We start from the raw sequence: 13,864 nt of genomic DNA, 5'->3' as shown, positions 1-13,864 counted from the left end.
TTGGCTCTGGAAGAGAGAATAAAAATCCCAGCAGGGAGCCAGCACAGGTCCTTCCACCCTGCTCCTGCACGCCTGGGGGGACAGTCCCATTGAGATTGCATGAGCCCGGCTGCTTGAGAGGACTTTTCAGAGATGCTGAGAAGCCATCGTGGGGATGGGGCTCCAAAGTGCACTTTTTTGTTATCTTTTTAATGGGCAGCAAAAGGCAGGGGGAGGAATAAGGTGTCCAGAAAGGGATGCTGTTTCTGCTGGGTGTGCACGGTGGAAGGCAGACGGAGCTCAGGATGTCTGTCTGTCAGAAATTCCTTCGTGTTTTGACAGGGAAATGGATCCGTGAGTATGGGAGGAAACAAAACTGAATCCCATCTCCAGGCGTTGTATGTTTCATGAGAGGCGTGCGCTGCCTGCCTTGTTTTATTGTATCTGGCGCTGGGAAGACAGGCTGAAAGATTTATGAGCTGAAGTTAATAGTAAAACAGCATATTACAGCCTCTGTATTAATGTTCTCCTGCGCTGAAGTAGCTTGCTCTTTCTGGGGGAATTTATGCAAGGATCGCTCGCTCTATCTGTCGTCGCGGTAATGGTATTATAGGGTGGCCCGTTAGTCACCGTGGGGGCAATCAAAACAAGGATGCTGTCTCCCTTTCAGCAAATCAAAGGGAGAGGGAAATGATGACTCCAGCAACTCTACAGCCTGTGTGTTAGCTGCACCTGCTGTGGGCACTGGGAAACGGGGAGGACAAATGTCAGAGGCACCAAGAACAGCGAAGGAAATGAAGGAGGACATAGAGGAGGAAGATAACAGGAGCTGTCTGCCAGCAGCCACGATTCGGGCTCACCCAAGGCACCTTTTCAGTGCCAGTGGTGGGACTTTCTCTTGAATCACATCATGGGGTTGATGTGCCCCGGTATGCACTGCCCTTAGCAGGTGCAGTGGGGGCTGAAGGTACCACTTGGCATCTGGGAGCAGTGGCACCAATGAAATGAATTGCTCTGAATAGCAAATTTACATGGGAACCAGCAGGCGGAGGGGACCCTCGCCCCAGTGCTGGTTCAGGGAGTTGAGGAGGGAAATTTTATTCTGGCAGGTTTCCTTGGGCCACAGGGGAGAGATCTTACAGAGGATTGATTCCCAAAGACACCAGAAAATAGAACAGCATCTTCCCCTTGTGCAGCCGTGAGGGACGGAGGCTGCAATCACAATACTCTTGGTCTGCGCCTCCAGAGGCTGAGGTAGCAGCTTGATGGTAAGAAGAGAGCTCAGTTCATTGCTTTGGTGCAGGGCAAAGAGGCATTGATTTGTGGTGAGCCCGGAGCTCATCTGTGCCCAGAGTCAGACCCCAGCGACTGGCCGTGCAATATGATGCTGTACAAGCCCATGCTGCCATATAATGGTGCTGCCAGAGCTGCAAATGTCGAGCCTGAGGAGCTAAGTCACAGCCCCCCTCCCTGTGTCGATATGACAAAGTCATTAAGAGTGAAATGTTAAGTGGCTCATTTGGTCAGAGGCTGTCTGGCTGAGGATAAATAAGCAAGGTCCTGGCCCCGTGCCCGATTTTCTCCATGTTTCTGGAGATCAGTGGCAGTTTGGGGGGTGTGAAGGGTGCGTGGTGGTGCCGGGAGCAAAGATCAGGCAGGACTTCAGTGGAATTGAGGCCATCTGAACAACCCCATGCTGCTATGTGTGCCGTGGGTACTTTCATTCGCTCTGCTGCTTTTGACTGGTTCACGACTCTGTACCCTCTCTGAAAGGTCTTCCTGTGCTCATTTTGGAGCTTTGCATTTACATGCCAGGTCCAGGTCTATTCTGGTCCTGCTCTGAGAGGTGGTGAATGATCTTGGACCCAACAGCTGGGATGGTGCCTGGCCGAATGCTTGATGCCTGGGATGTGGCAGCTCCCAGGGTGACTTGACGAGAGATAGAAGCCTAAAAGGCACCAGCTTTGCCTGATTTTTGCATCTCTGACCCTGGAAGCAAGGTTTTAAGGCTTTGTCCTTAAGGGATATTACATCCTGTTCTGTTTCTTGTTCTGTTCTTTGCAGCCTGAATCTGCTGGGTGTTCCAGGGGCAGTGTTTCTGATGCTCTGGGACAAGAGAGCACACATTTCCATACCCAGCCTGAAGCCCAAAGGTATCTTTTACACCTGAGTGTGTTCACACCAGAAAGGTGTTTGTGAGCAGCCAAGGGACGAAGAGGAAATTATTCCAGCTCCTAGATATCTTGCTTTTCCTCAAGGCCTGCATCTAATTTTGCAACCTGCTTTTTCAATTCCCACCTCCCATAGCTGAGCCTCCGTTGAGCAAATTGGCCAAATTCCCACCTCTGCAGGCTCAGCTCTCTCCCAACGACCCTCGTCTCAAAGCTTCTGTCACCCCCTGTCCCCTCTCTGCTTTACAGCTGACTGCCACCTCCCAGGCTTGGCTCTGGGAAAGGAGGAGACAAACAAACTGGTCCCAGCCTGAGCTAGACCAGGTCTGGCAGAGCAACTCCGTGTGGGATCCGTGCTTCAGTGCTGCTGCCTTATGGCTTAACCATGGGTTGGAGTCCCCAAACCAAGGCTCCTTGTTGGTACTGATGCAGCTAAGCAAAATCAATATGAGAGGAGGCATTTGGGGTTTCCTCTGAACCTACTGAAGATGTCAGCATGCAGCACCTTTCAAAATCAGGCTGACCCAAGTTTTACTAACTCATAGGATTTGGAAACCTGAATGAAAGTTTGCAGTACTGTAAGAATGGCTTTATACAAAATAGAAAAATTCAAGAAATGCTACCCAGTTTACTCTCACTGGGGTGAGAGAGCACAGGCGGAGTGCTGGGAAAGGAAGGGAACAAAATGGGTTGGCAGTTTTTAAGAAGTATTTTATTGCAAACTAACTAGTGGTGTATTTTAGCAGGACTGTGAGTGGGGTGCAGACAGGGCTCTGGCAGGTCAGTGCGGGCAGAGCAGGGTGTGTGTCAGGCTGTGAACATGCATATCCAGCTGCAGGTTCTGTGAGAAGCTGTGAAGTTACAAAAGGGAGGAGATATTCGCTGTTGCTTGTATTCAGCACGGAGGTGACAAAAAGACAGATTTCCACTCCTGCCGCAAATGGCAGATTTATAACGTGCTGAAAATTGAGTTGCAGAGCCAGTCCCCTGGCAGCTGGGACTGTCTCTTACAAGCCCCACATTTGAAGTTTACTCCGGGAGTGCTTGGTGGCTTTGGTGGCAGGTAGAGCAGCTTGGACCCAGCCAGAGTGCTTCATTTCCTGATGGTGACATGTCAGAGAGATGCAAAGGCAGGCTGATAAAGAGGCTGTGCCTCCAAGCACACTCGGTTGATAAAGAGAGAAGGGATACAACCATCCTCCTCCAGCTTTTAGCATCACTTTCTGCAGCCAGGCGCTGAGCAATATAACATTTCTGCTCTCTTGTCAGTTAGTAGAAAGGCTTTGCTGCTGTGCATAATACAGGAGCTTTAAAAGCAAACATGCATGCTACAGAGGAGCTGGAAAATCCCTGTAGTCATTGGTTTCTGAGAGCGGTGTTTACAATCACAGGAATACATTCATGCTGCTGCTCAACTTCTGATCAGAGGCAGCAGAAAGATGTTTCTTAAATAAACAGCTAAGTCTGCATGGAGATCTCCTTCAGATTTGTACAGGCAACTTGTTTTTCTTTTTTCTCTCTGGAAGCTGCTGCTGTGGTGTTTGCTATGAAAGCTGATGTATGGCAGCTTCTGACACCGCTGGTGATCAGCAGCATAATGTGGGGTCAGGATGAAAGGCTACAAGAGAGGGAGGAGTTGTTTAGGGTTCCTGGGACCATGCTCAGGAGTTCTGATGTTTTTGGGTGGGAATCAGCTTTATTAAGGAGTAATAAGAAACCTTGCAAGCCTCACTTGTGCTTTGCCACTCAGGTAGATATTCTGCTCTTGATGCAGATGGAGACACTCACTCCTGGGGTCATCGCAGGGTGGAAGTGAATGGGGGGAGGCACCAGAGCTCTTTGGGCAAGGAGAAATATCCTTGTCATTCCTGTCAGTAAGAATAACAAAGTGTCCAAACATAGGAACTGCAGCATCCCAGGATCTGTCTGGTTTTGCAAACTGCCTCTCCTGGTAGCCAGCAGCAGACACCGACAAGAATATTCACTACAGGCAGATGAAAAATAACCTGCATCCCATCAGCAGCCTTTCTTAATCTATAATAGCTAGAGGTTGGTTTCCACTCTGAAAGTGGGGTTTTACATCCTTCCCAAGATGTTTGCTCATGTTAGCTGTGCTTGCCTGAGCTATTCTTATTACCCATATAAATGTGCAGCCTTTGCTCTCCACCTCTGCCCTGGTTCTTCAGACCGGTGAATGAAGCTGCACTGCTTGGGTTTCTCTGGGAGCACATTACTGAAGAAGATGTACTCCGTCCTTGATATTTCTCAGTCTTCACATGCTCCTTGATTGGCAGACAGCCCTCTAACATCTGCTGGATTTGTTTCAAGATTCAGTGGGATATTTTATTTTTTAACTCTTCTGGCTCTTTTCTAAATTTTGCACTTTATTTATGAAATTGGGCTCAAAGATTTTCAGGTGTGGTGGAGCAGCTCTTCTATCGCTGAATCGTAAAGTCAGGAAAAGGTATTTCTGCAACGAGTATCATACTATCTGGAAGAGATAATATAGAATAGAGAGTAATGTTTTTTAAAAAGCATGATTATAATTACATGCTCAGATAACTTCTAGCAGATAACTTCTAACTTTATTGCTGTCAGAAAATCTTCCTGTGAGTATTTTGCAGTCAGTATGGAAACAGCTGGAGTTGTCATGGTGTGGTAGATCATCTCTGGCTACAGAACAGAGGTAGAATTATTGTCAAACAACTTGACACATCTGCACTTTCATAAGTTGATCAGATACTCTGTGAAAGCCCAGTAGCAAGCAGGCTGTGGTGGTGTATCTGCCATGAGTTCAGCCCCTGCAAAGCTTTTGCTGTTTATTCACTTGCTCACTTTGGTAGTAGTGACACAAATGGGCCTCCTTGGATGAAATCCTGATCCCATTTAAGTATTACTGACTTCATTGATGCTTGGATTGCAGCCTTGGAGTTTGAAAACAAGAGGATGGGTTATACAACCAAGCCCTTGACTGCAAGGGGAAGGAAGGCAGGTCCTGTCTGTGGCTGAATTACAAGGTCCTGAATATTATCTATGGGTGACTTAAAATCTTTTTTTTGTTTGCTGTTGTGTGTTGCTGTAGAAGTGGAGCACAGTTTCCAGGATAAGCAACAAAATACGCTTGAGCTATGGAGTCCAACCAGGAAACTTCACTCTTCCTGGTGAAGATCTTGGAGGAGCTGGACACAAAGCAGAACACCGTTTCTTACCAGGATCTCTGCAAGTCACTCTGTGCGAGGTTTGATTTGTCCCAGTTGGCCAAACTCAGAAGTGTGCTGTTTTACACTGCTTGCCTGGATCCTAATTTCCCAGCGACTTTGTTCAAAGACAAAATGAGATGCACTGTAAACAATCAGCAATCAAAGAAAATCATGGTTGCAGCAGATATAGTAACAATATTCAACCTCATACAAATGAACGGGGGAGTGGCCAAGGAGAAGCTTCCAGTTGCAAGGCAGAAAGTGAAGAAGAAAGAGTCCTTTGAGTCCTGCAGGTCTGACACGGAAATCTGCAACGTGGCAGACTGCGTGCCCAATTGTGAGCTGAACGACCAGGACTTTAACCAGGGTTTTCCGGTCAGAAGGTCTTCAAAATGCAGGAAGATGGACTGCAAAGACTGCCAACAGTTTGTTCCCTCTTCAGAACCCAACTTTTTGCTTGGGGTCAATAAGGAGATGAAGGGCCGGGCTGCCTCTCTGGACAGGCTGCAGGCACTGGCGTCCTACTCCATCGCCACGTCTCCGCCGTGTGAGATGCAGAGTACCTACTTCCCTATGAACATCGAAAATGAATCTATTTCAGACCAGGACTCCTTGCCAATAAGTGCAGGTCTGAAAGAAACTTTCATTTCAAATGACGAGCCGTTTGTGATGCAGTCATGCATCCAGAAAAGGAATATATTCAAAGAAGATTTTCATAATCTGATTACAATATCTCCCAACTTAATACCGCCCAACAAAAAGCCAGAAGATGGACACAGAGAGCCTCAGAACAGGAAAGAAAGCTCTAAGCAGGCTTTCTTCAACCACAGCTTTGAAATGCCATACAGCAGCCAGTACTTGAATCCAGTTTATTCGCCTATACCAGACAAAAGACGAGCGAAGCATGAAAGCCTAGATGATCTTCAGGCTTCAACGTATTTTGGCCCAACTACGATTCTTGGGCCTCAGGACAACAAAAAGTGGACAGGAAAACCAACTAAACAAACTGCCTGGCCAGCTAAAAGCTGGAGTTTAAATACTGAGGAGGTACCTGACTTTGAACGATCATTTTTTAATAGGAAGCAGTCAGAAGAGAAGACGCGCTACCAGAGCTCAAACAACCCATCTCCAAACTTTCCTTCAGCAGACAGGCATCAGTCCTACCTAAATGCAAAGGACCAGCAACCAATTATGCAGACAAATTATGCTGTGAAACAAAATGGGCATAAACCCAAGGAAATTCCTTCCATTCTAGATGTGGAAAAACATGAGCCAGTCAAAAAGTTTAAGGACAAAAGCATTAATTGTACTTCTGTTCAGATCTTAAGCATTGACAGGACCACGAGTGTTGGGACACAAACGGAGCAACAGGTCCTGGACCACAAAAAATGCAAGGATTTGTGTACACCAGGCCAAGCCAAGTATGGAGAGAGGCACTCCCTTAAGCACTCAGATGATGACTCTGAAATCGTGAGTGATGATATCAGTGACATTTTCCGATTTTTAGATGACATGAGCATCAGTGGGTCCACGGGAGTGATGCAGTCTTCATGCTACAACAGCACTGGCTCCCTGTCTCAGGTGCATAAATCAGACTGTGACAGCTCACCCGAGCACAATTTGACTAAAATCTCCAACGGGAGTGCCTGCAACAAATTAGAAAAAGTGGTCCGGGCAGATGTCAGTAACACAGACGATGAACTGAAAACAAGTGTCTGCAAATTGGTTTTGAGGATTGGTGAAATAGAGAAGAAACTGGAGTCTCTCTCAGGTGTCCGTGAAGAAATCTCCCAAGTCCTGGGAAAATTAAGCAAGCTGGATCAAAAAATTCAGCAGCCTGAGAAGGTCAGTGTACAAATAGATCTTAATTCACTGACAAGCGAGGCCGCATCAGATGAAAGTAACTCTCCGCAGATATTTCAGTGCCACAACACTCCTCATGGAGGCAAGCTGGAGAACAATCCAGAATGGTGCTGTTCAGATGCCAGTGGAAGTAACAGTGAAAGTCTTCGAGTAAAAGCCTTAAAAAAAAGTTTATTTACTAGAAGGTCATCGAGATCATTAACAGAGGAAAATAGTGCAACTGAATCCAAAATAGCAAGTATTTCAAACTCTCCCCGAGACTGGAGAGCTATTACTTATAGCAACCAAGTTGGCATTACAGAAGAGGAGATGAAAGAGAGAGATGGAGGAGAAAATAAAGACTGGCACAGGAAATCTAAAGAGGTAATTTCAACCTTAACTCACATAATAAGCACTTGAAAATAATCTAGTTATGAATGTCTTCCGCAGTCATCACAAGCCTTGGGGTATGACAATGCTTTGCCCCGCCATATTATGCCTGTCTTTATTGTTATCATAATTGAGTGATTTTGTACCTATATGTTCTTGCTTGGCAGCTGCAATATGGTCAAGCTGTTCCTAAAAGCACTTTGCTCTTTTGAAAAGGGAGGGGGTAATTTGGGTGAAATCTTCGAAAGAGGATGATGTTCTTCATCATCAGGGGCGATATAATGGAGGCTGGGTAATTAACTTGGTGAAAAGAACGTGAGGAAAATTGTTACAGTCTGAAATTCTCCAGAGGTTGGTTTAGAAGGGATATTTTGAAATTGCATTGTGATGGCTTTTATCAGAGAGTACATGCATATTTAAAAGGCAACAAAGTAGATTTGTGGATTCAAATCCCTCAAGAAAAAAATCCTTCTGTGTGCACCATGAGATGCAAATGGTAGTTATGTTTCCTTTGTCTGACTTTCATGGTCATTGACATGCATCTTAAACCTTTCGTGGTGGAAATGCAGCATAGCTGCCCTCTTGGTTTGGTCAGCTAGAAAAAACTCTGCCCAAATCCCTCCCAGCACCTACGCACTGCTGTCTTTGCAGATCACATCCCTATCATGGCTGTCCTTGCACTGGGCTCTGATTGCTGCTCAGTTAAAACTGTGCATGCCGAGGGTTATTGTTTCTGTTTCGTGGAAGTGGAGCCCACTGGAGAGGGCTGGGGATCCTTTAGCTTCACGGTCTATCAGGAACATGTGGTGGGCATGCTGTGCTTCCTTGGGAGGGGGATCAAAAGCAAAGCATGACTGAGGAAGGAGAAGATGAGGTTTGATGGGGGCAAGTGCAGTTGGATTGAATGAGAAAGCATAAACTATGGTTTATTAGCAGGTTTCAGATGGGGAAAGGGGTTACCTTTATCAAGCCCAAACCCTGGCATTTCTGTACATTGGTCTGCCCAGAATGAAGTAAAGACTTTGAAGGTCCCTTCCTCACTGCTGTGGTAGACCACAGCTGATGCTGGATTAGTAGCATGGATGATGTGTTGTCAAGGGGGTAGCACCTGGAGGCTCCCCTCATGAGGAGCCATGTTGAGATTTGATCTGGAAACACAAATTTTGAAGCTTGCGTGGGGCTCTGAGCTTTACCAGATCAGCTAGTCATTTCTGAATGTTCGGGGCTATTTTCAGAATAGTTTTATAACCTGTAAACAATACAAAACCTAAATTTCATCTTCTGCATGAGCTTTGTGTTCATGTTATGGAGAGTCATCTGTAAAATACCTCTTTGATCTGGTTGTGAGAAGAGGGTGGGCAAACAGATTAAATCCACCATCCAAAAACTTTGTTCTGGCTGATACTTCTCTTATCTTGGATTAAGCAGTATCATATAGTGAGTCTGAAAGGAATATCCTTGTCCTTTGTGTTTAACCCCCTCATAGTCCTGTTTCTTTTCTCAAATTCTTTTGAACCCTATTGCAGGCAGACAGGCAATACGAAATCCCACAGCCACATAGACTCTCTAAACAGCCAAAAGATGCTTTCTTGATTGAACAAGTCTTTAGTCCTCATCCCTACCCTGCATCACTCAAGTCACACATGAAAAGCAACCCGCTCTACACAGACATGAGGCTGACGGAGCTGGCTGAAGTGAAACGTGCCCAGCCATCGTGGACCATAGAGGAATACACAAGGAATTCGGGGGATAAAGGCAAGATTGCAGCATTGGATCTACAAGTGAGTCCCATTTGTTTAATTTGAATGGCTTGTTTGTGAATCGACGTTGCCAGAAAATGAATTTAATAAGGGATTTGGATAGCTCAGGAAGGAGCTGTGAGGTGTTGAGCCTCTAATCTTGCTGATCCCTATCCATCCAGGCTAAGGACAAAGAAAAATGTGGATGTTTGATTGCTGAGTGATGATCCTTGACAGGTTGGTGCTTCCACTTTGTTCTGTAATGGAGAGATGTCTGCTAAGCCATCACACTGTTGATAACTCTAAAGAAAAGGCTGGGGATAAAGGGATGGACAAAAGGGGGAGGTGAAACTGGTCCCTAATCACAGTAAGGTGGTGGTGCAGAATCTGGCGTTGCTGCTTTTTCTTTTATCCTTGTTCTTTCTGAATTGTTCACAGAGAATTTAAGTGTTAACACTTTTTCCATTTTGCTAGGAACATGAAACAAAATATTTGTAGAAGACATTCAATACCATGACTCTTTTTGAAATACATCCCTGTTTGAAGCTCTGAAGTGGCTGTTGGAAACTACAGTCATGTTAAGGGCAGATCAGTTAATGGTGGGTCTTGTTCATATTTTAGTTCAGCTTGGAAATGTGCCTTTGAGGTAGATCTCCCAATGGTCTCTGCTTGGGAGAGTGATCTCTGAGAGTGGAAATTGAGTTTGTTTGTTTGAAACTACACCACATGTTGTGTTTCCTGAGTAAACAATGCATTCCCAACCACTAATAGGCCAGCCCAGACCTTGTCCAGAGCTACCTCCTTCCCTTCAAAGGCAAAAGGGGAGACCCTGTGTCTTCACCATTTCTCTGCTGCTTTGTTCCTACCAGGTTGCACAACTTGCCAGTGCAGACATAGCCTACATAGCTACATAACCTAAAAAGAATAACCAGGCTCTTTTTCCTGATTAGTCTGATAAACACAAAACATCTTCTAGGAAGAAAGATCTCTGAGTTTAAAAGGGAAGCATAAAGAATGTAATCCAAAATGTGTAAAAAACAAACAGATGTTGCAGTATTGTTTCCTGAAACACAAAAAGCATCACATAATGAAATCAGCCCTGGCTCATGGTGTATTGCCTGTATACATTTATATAGCAGCATGCAGAGCCAGCGGAGGGGACTGGTGCTGCCCTCACACGTCTTGGGCTGGAATTTGCTTGTGCAGGAATTTGTTCAGACTGCATTAACCTCCAGGCTATACTGGGTCTGGCTGGGATGTTAACTTTCCCTGCAGCAGCCCATACAGGCTCAGCTCTTGCAAGTGTCCTTGACCTCAACAGCCTCTGCTCCTTGCTGCACTAAAGCATGCCTGGAGAGAAACCGAGTAGCACAGGGACCAGTCTGCATCTTGCCTCAGCTGCCTGCTGCTGTTTGGGATTTAAAAGCATCAGAGGGGATACTAAATTCCTATTCCTGGCATTGCAGACCATATGCTGGAGTAGGAATAGACTGAAAGAAGTTCCTCTGCAGTATGCAGCCACAAAGCATCCCTTACCTGCTGTGTGGAGGCAACAGGGGAGGTGATATTTGGAAGCACAGCTCCCCTGAGAGAAGTGTTCTCCATCTGGTCCTTGTAGGACTGTTCCCTTCCATGTAAGCAGCTCTGCATGACTGTGAGCAAACCAGAGAAAGCAGCTTATTGCCATCATTTATCTTTAGGATAAAGGTGATAAAACTTTACTGGTTTGATTCTCTCCCTGCAAAAGGACTGTCAGAATTGCATCTACTCTGCAAAACCCATGTCTAGACTTTATAATAGAGCTTACTGACAAACTTAAAAAATAGACACAGACTGATGAGTGGGTTTTTTCCTAGTGATTAACTTTATTAGAACTGAAAGTAAATACATTATGCTTTAATGAACATTCCTACGTCTGGCAATGAAATGGGAAAGGAAGCTGATTAACAGTAATGGGCCTTTTTAATAATGCATCTTCCTTCTGAAGTAGTTAAAAGGTCAATATCAAGGCAGAGAGGTCCAAAACTATAATTTCCTTGAAGCATAGTTGTCATTTATTTATTTATTTATTTTTAACCTTGATTTGCTCCTTTAAAAATTCTCCCAGTCTTCCTTAAAACAGAAATTGCAAAAAACTGCGGTCAGGCCAAAGCTTGTCCCAGCACAGGGTCTGTGTAAGATCTCATCTCTTTGCCCTGCGTATGATGAGCCACAGGGAAGAAGCATTCAGCCAGACTATTTTTTTCTGATGCCCTTAGAGATGAGGTTGCTGTTTTATTTCTGGTTTTCTCTTCAGAAGGCTGGAATAGGTCATTCACAGATCGAATGGTACACTCTCAAGACTCAGCTTGATGGTCTCTGCTTCAGAGTACAGGCACTATCATAGAGATCTCCATTAATTGTTCATAAAACTGTTGCTTAATTTTAGTTGTTTATTTCTGGGGCAGCTATAAAACCACTTCTTTTAGTACTTCTGTACATAAAGCAAATAGTGCTGTCAGGCAAAGCAAGGTTTCAGCTGGTAGCTCATGGCCACAAAATCTGAATTAGCCAATTAAAGGCTTACCCAAATCCCTCTCGAGTCTGCTGGAGTTTCTTTGTGCTGGGTCCAGTGAGCTTTGGATCAGACCCATTGCAAGCACAAAAAAGGTATGTGTTGGTATTCTCACCGGAACATTTCTGTATGGAACCTTTTTCAGTTGTTAAAGAATTGGCCTTTTGGAGCCTCAGACACAGGAGACAGCTTCAAGGAAAAGCTGTCATTTTTCAAACATTTTTTTCTCCTCTTTTTCACATTTTTGCTTTATTTCTTTCTTCTGGTAAGTGTGATATAGTGTCTAGTGTTGGGTTTTCCCTTTTTCCCCCCATTTTACCTTAGAGACAGGACGAAAGGAAAAAAAAAAAACAACCAAGCTGGAAATGCAAAGCATGAAGAGATTGAAAATTCTAAGGAAGAAAAGAAGACAAAAAGAAAAAAAAAGAAAAAAAAACAAAAACAAAAACAAACAAACAAATAAAAAACAACATGAAATGCAACATTCAAATGAAGGCACTGATAGAGTCCTCTAGGTTGCCTTTCATTTTGTGCCCAATTCAGATTTCAGATTTCCTTTTTTTTTTTAATTTTTATTATTTTTATTTTTTTTCCACACAGAGAGAATTGGATCAGACTTTGACAATGGGCAGAGTATTGTCTCCTGTGGGAATGTAGTTCATGCCCTTGGGGTTAAATGGTCTCACCTGTAGAGATGGTCTGGAGATGGTGTAATATGGAGTAGAAAATCTTGTGCTATGCGTCCAGATCCTTCTCTTGCCTCAGAAACTGAGAGAGCATCTTGCTGAGTGCATGGGGCTTTCCCTAGCTGCTGTACCTCATTCCTGTGTGGTTTTTGGTGTGAAGAAAGAGGTTGGCTCCTGAAAGACAAGAAAACTCATGAGATCTTAACATCACCTGTGGTATGTATGAGGTATGTGTACCTCAATGCCACATGGGAGAGTAATGCTGCAGCACTCATTGCTGTATGTGGTGACCTCTTCCATGGGCAGAAGGGAGGATATGGCAGAAAATAAAGTTGTACAAGGAGGGTGAGGAGACCTGCCTTTGCAGACAAGTCATGGTAGCAAAATTAGGGTTAGCTTTGTAAAATGTAGTTCATAAGGAGTGTGTGTTAAGAACATTTCTCACCAGCTGGGCTTTAATAATTTAAAAAGCAGTAACAGACCAGTAGTTGCTGACATCTCTGCTGTCTAGCAGATAAAAGAGATCTTATTTAAATGCCACCAAGGATGACAAAGTTTCCGGCAAATCAGAAATATGTCAGGGATTTTGAAGCAGAATTAAACTGTTGCGGGAGTTTATTTTTTGCAGTGTTTTATTGCCACTTTCATCAGCCTTATGGAACTGGGACCTGGAGAAATGGAGTTGAAGGGACGTGAGCTGCAGCAATAACCCACTTTATCCTGACAGCAGACCCAGATGCAGCTGGGAGGCCTCCAAGCACACCTGCTTTATTTACTTATTTTATTAATAACAGATCCCAGGCAATTAACAATTGTTTCCTTTTTATTTTTAGACTCAAGAATCTTTAAACCCAAACAACTTAGAATACTGGATGGAAGACATTTATACTCCTGGCTATGATTCCTTATTAAAACGCAAAGAAGCTGAGTTCAGAAGAGCAAAGGTTTGCAAGATAGCTGCCCTAATAGCAGCGGCAGCTTGTACAGTTATTCTGGTCATTGTAGTTCCCATTTGTACAATGAAATCCTGAATACGTGGACAGACTCGTGACTCCCAGCTGTGTGCATCTCAGATAGCTCATTCTGTGTTTCAAGCACCTGATGGCAAAACTGTATGGAATTTGCAAAGGAAGAATGTTCTGAGGATATCCTGGTGGAGATTGCCGTAAATGTAGACAGAACACAAAATGATGAGAGAAACAATTTTTTTTTGAGAAGTATTATTTTAAATAACAGAGCATGTGGCGGAGCTGATGGGAACTCGGTTCGATTTTTATGCATTTTTAAAAGTGCAATATTTTTT

At 44.4% G+C, this 13,864-nt stretch overlaps 1 protein-coding gene across 1 annotated transcript; it reads left to right on the top strand.

Moving 5' to 3' along the window:
* Positions 1-5,278: 5,278 nt before the first annotated feature.
* Positions 5,279-13,592, top strand: MINAR1 (membrane integral NOTCH2 associated receptor 1; the record flags this gene model as incomplete). The annotated part of the gene is made up of 3 exons (XM_082769490.1): positions 5,279-7,576; positions 9,109-9,363; positions 13,395-13,592. 3 exons carry the CDS (start codon positions 5,279-5,281, stop codon positions 13,590-13,592), a joined length of 2,751 nt encoding a protein of 916 aa, XP_082625616.1.
* Between the last annotated feature and the right edge of the window lie 272 nt (positions 13,593-13,864).

This window comes from Aythya marila, assembly GCF_965140915.1.
Source record: "Aythya marila genome assembly, chromosome: 11".
Lineage (NCBI taxonomy): Eukaryota > Metazoa > Chordata > Aves > Anseriformes > Anatidae > Aythya > Aythya marila.
The sequence above is the reverse complement of the archived record's forward strand: the minus strand, read 5'-3'. Positions and strand labels throughout refer to the sequence as shown.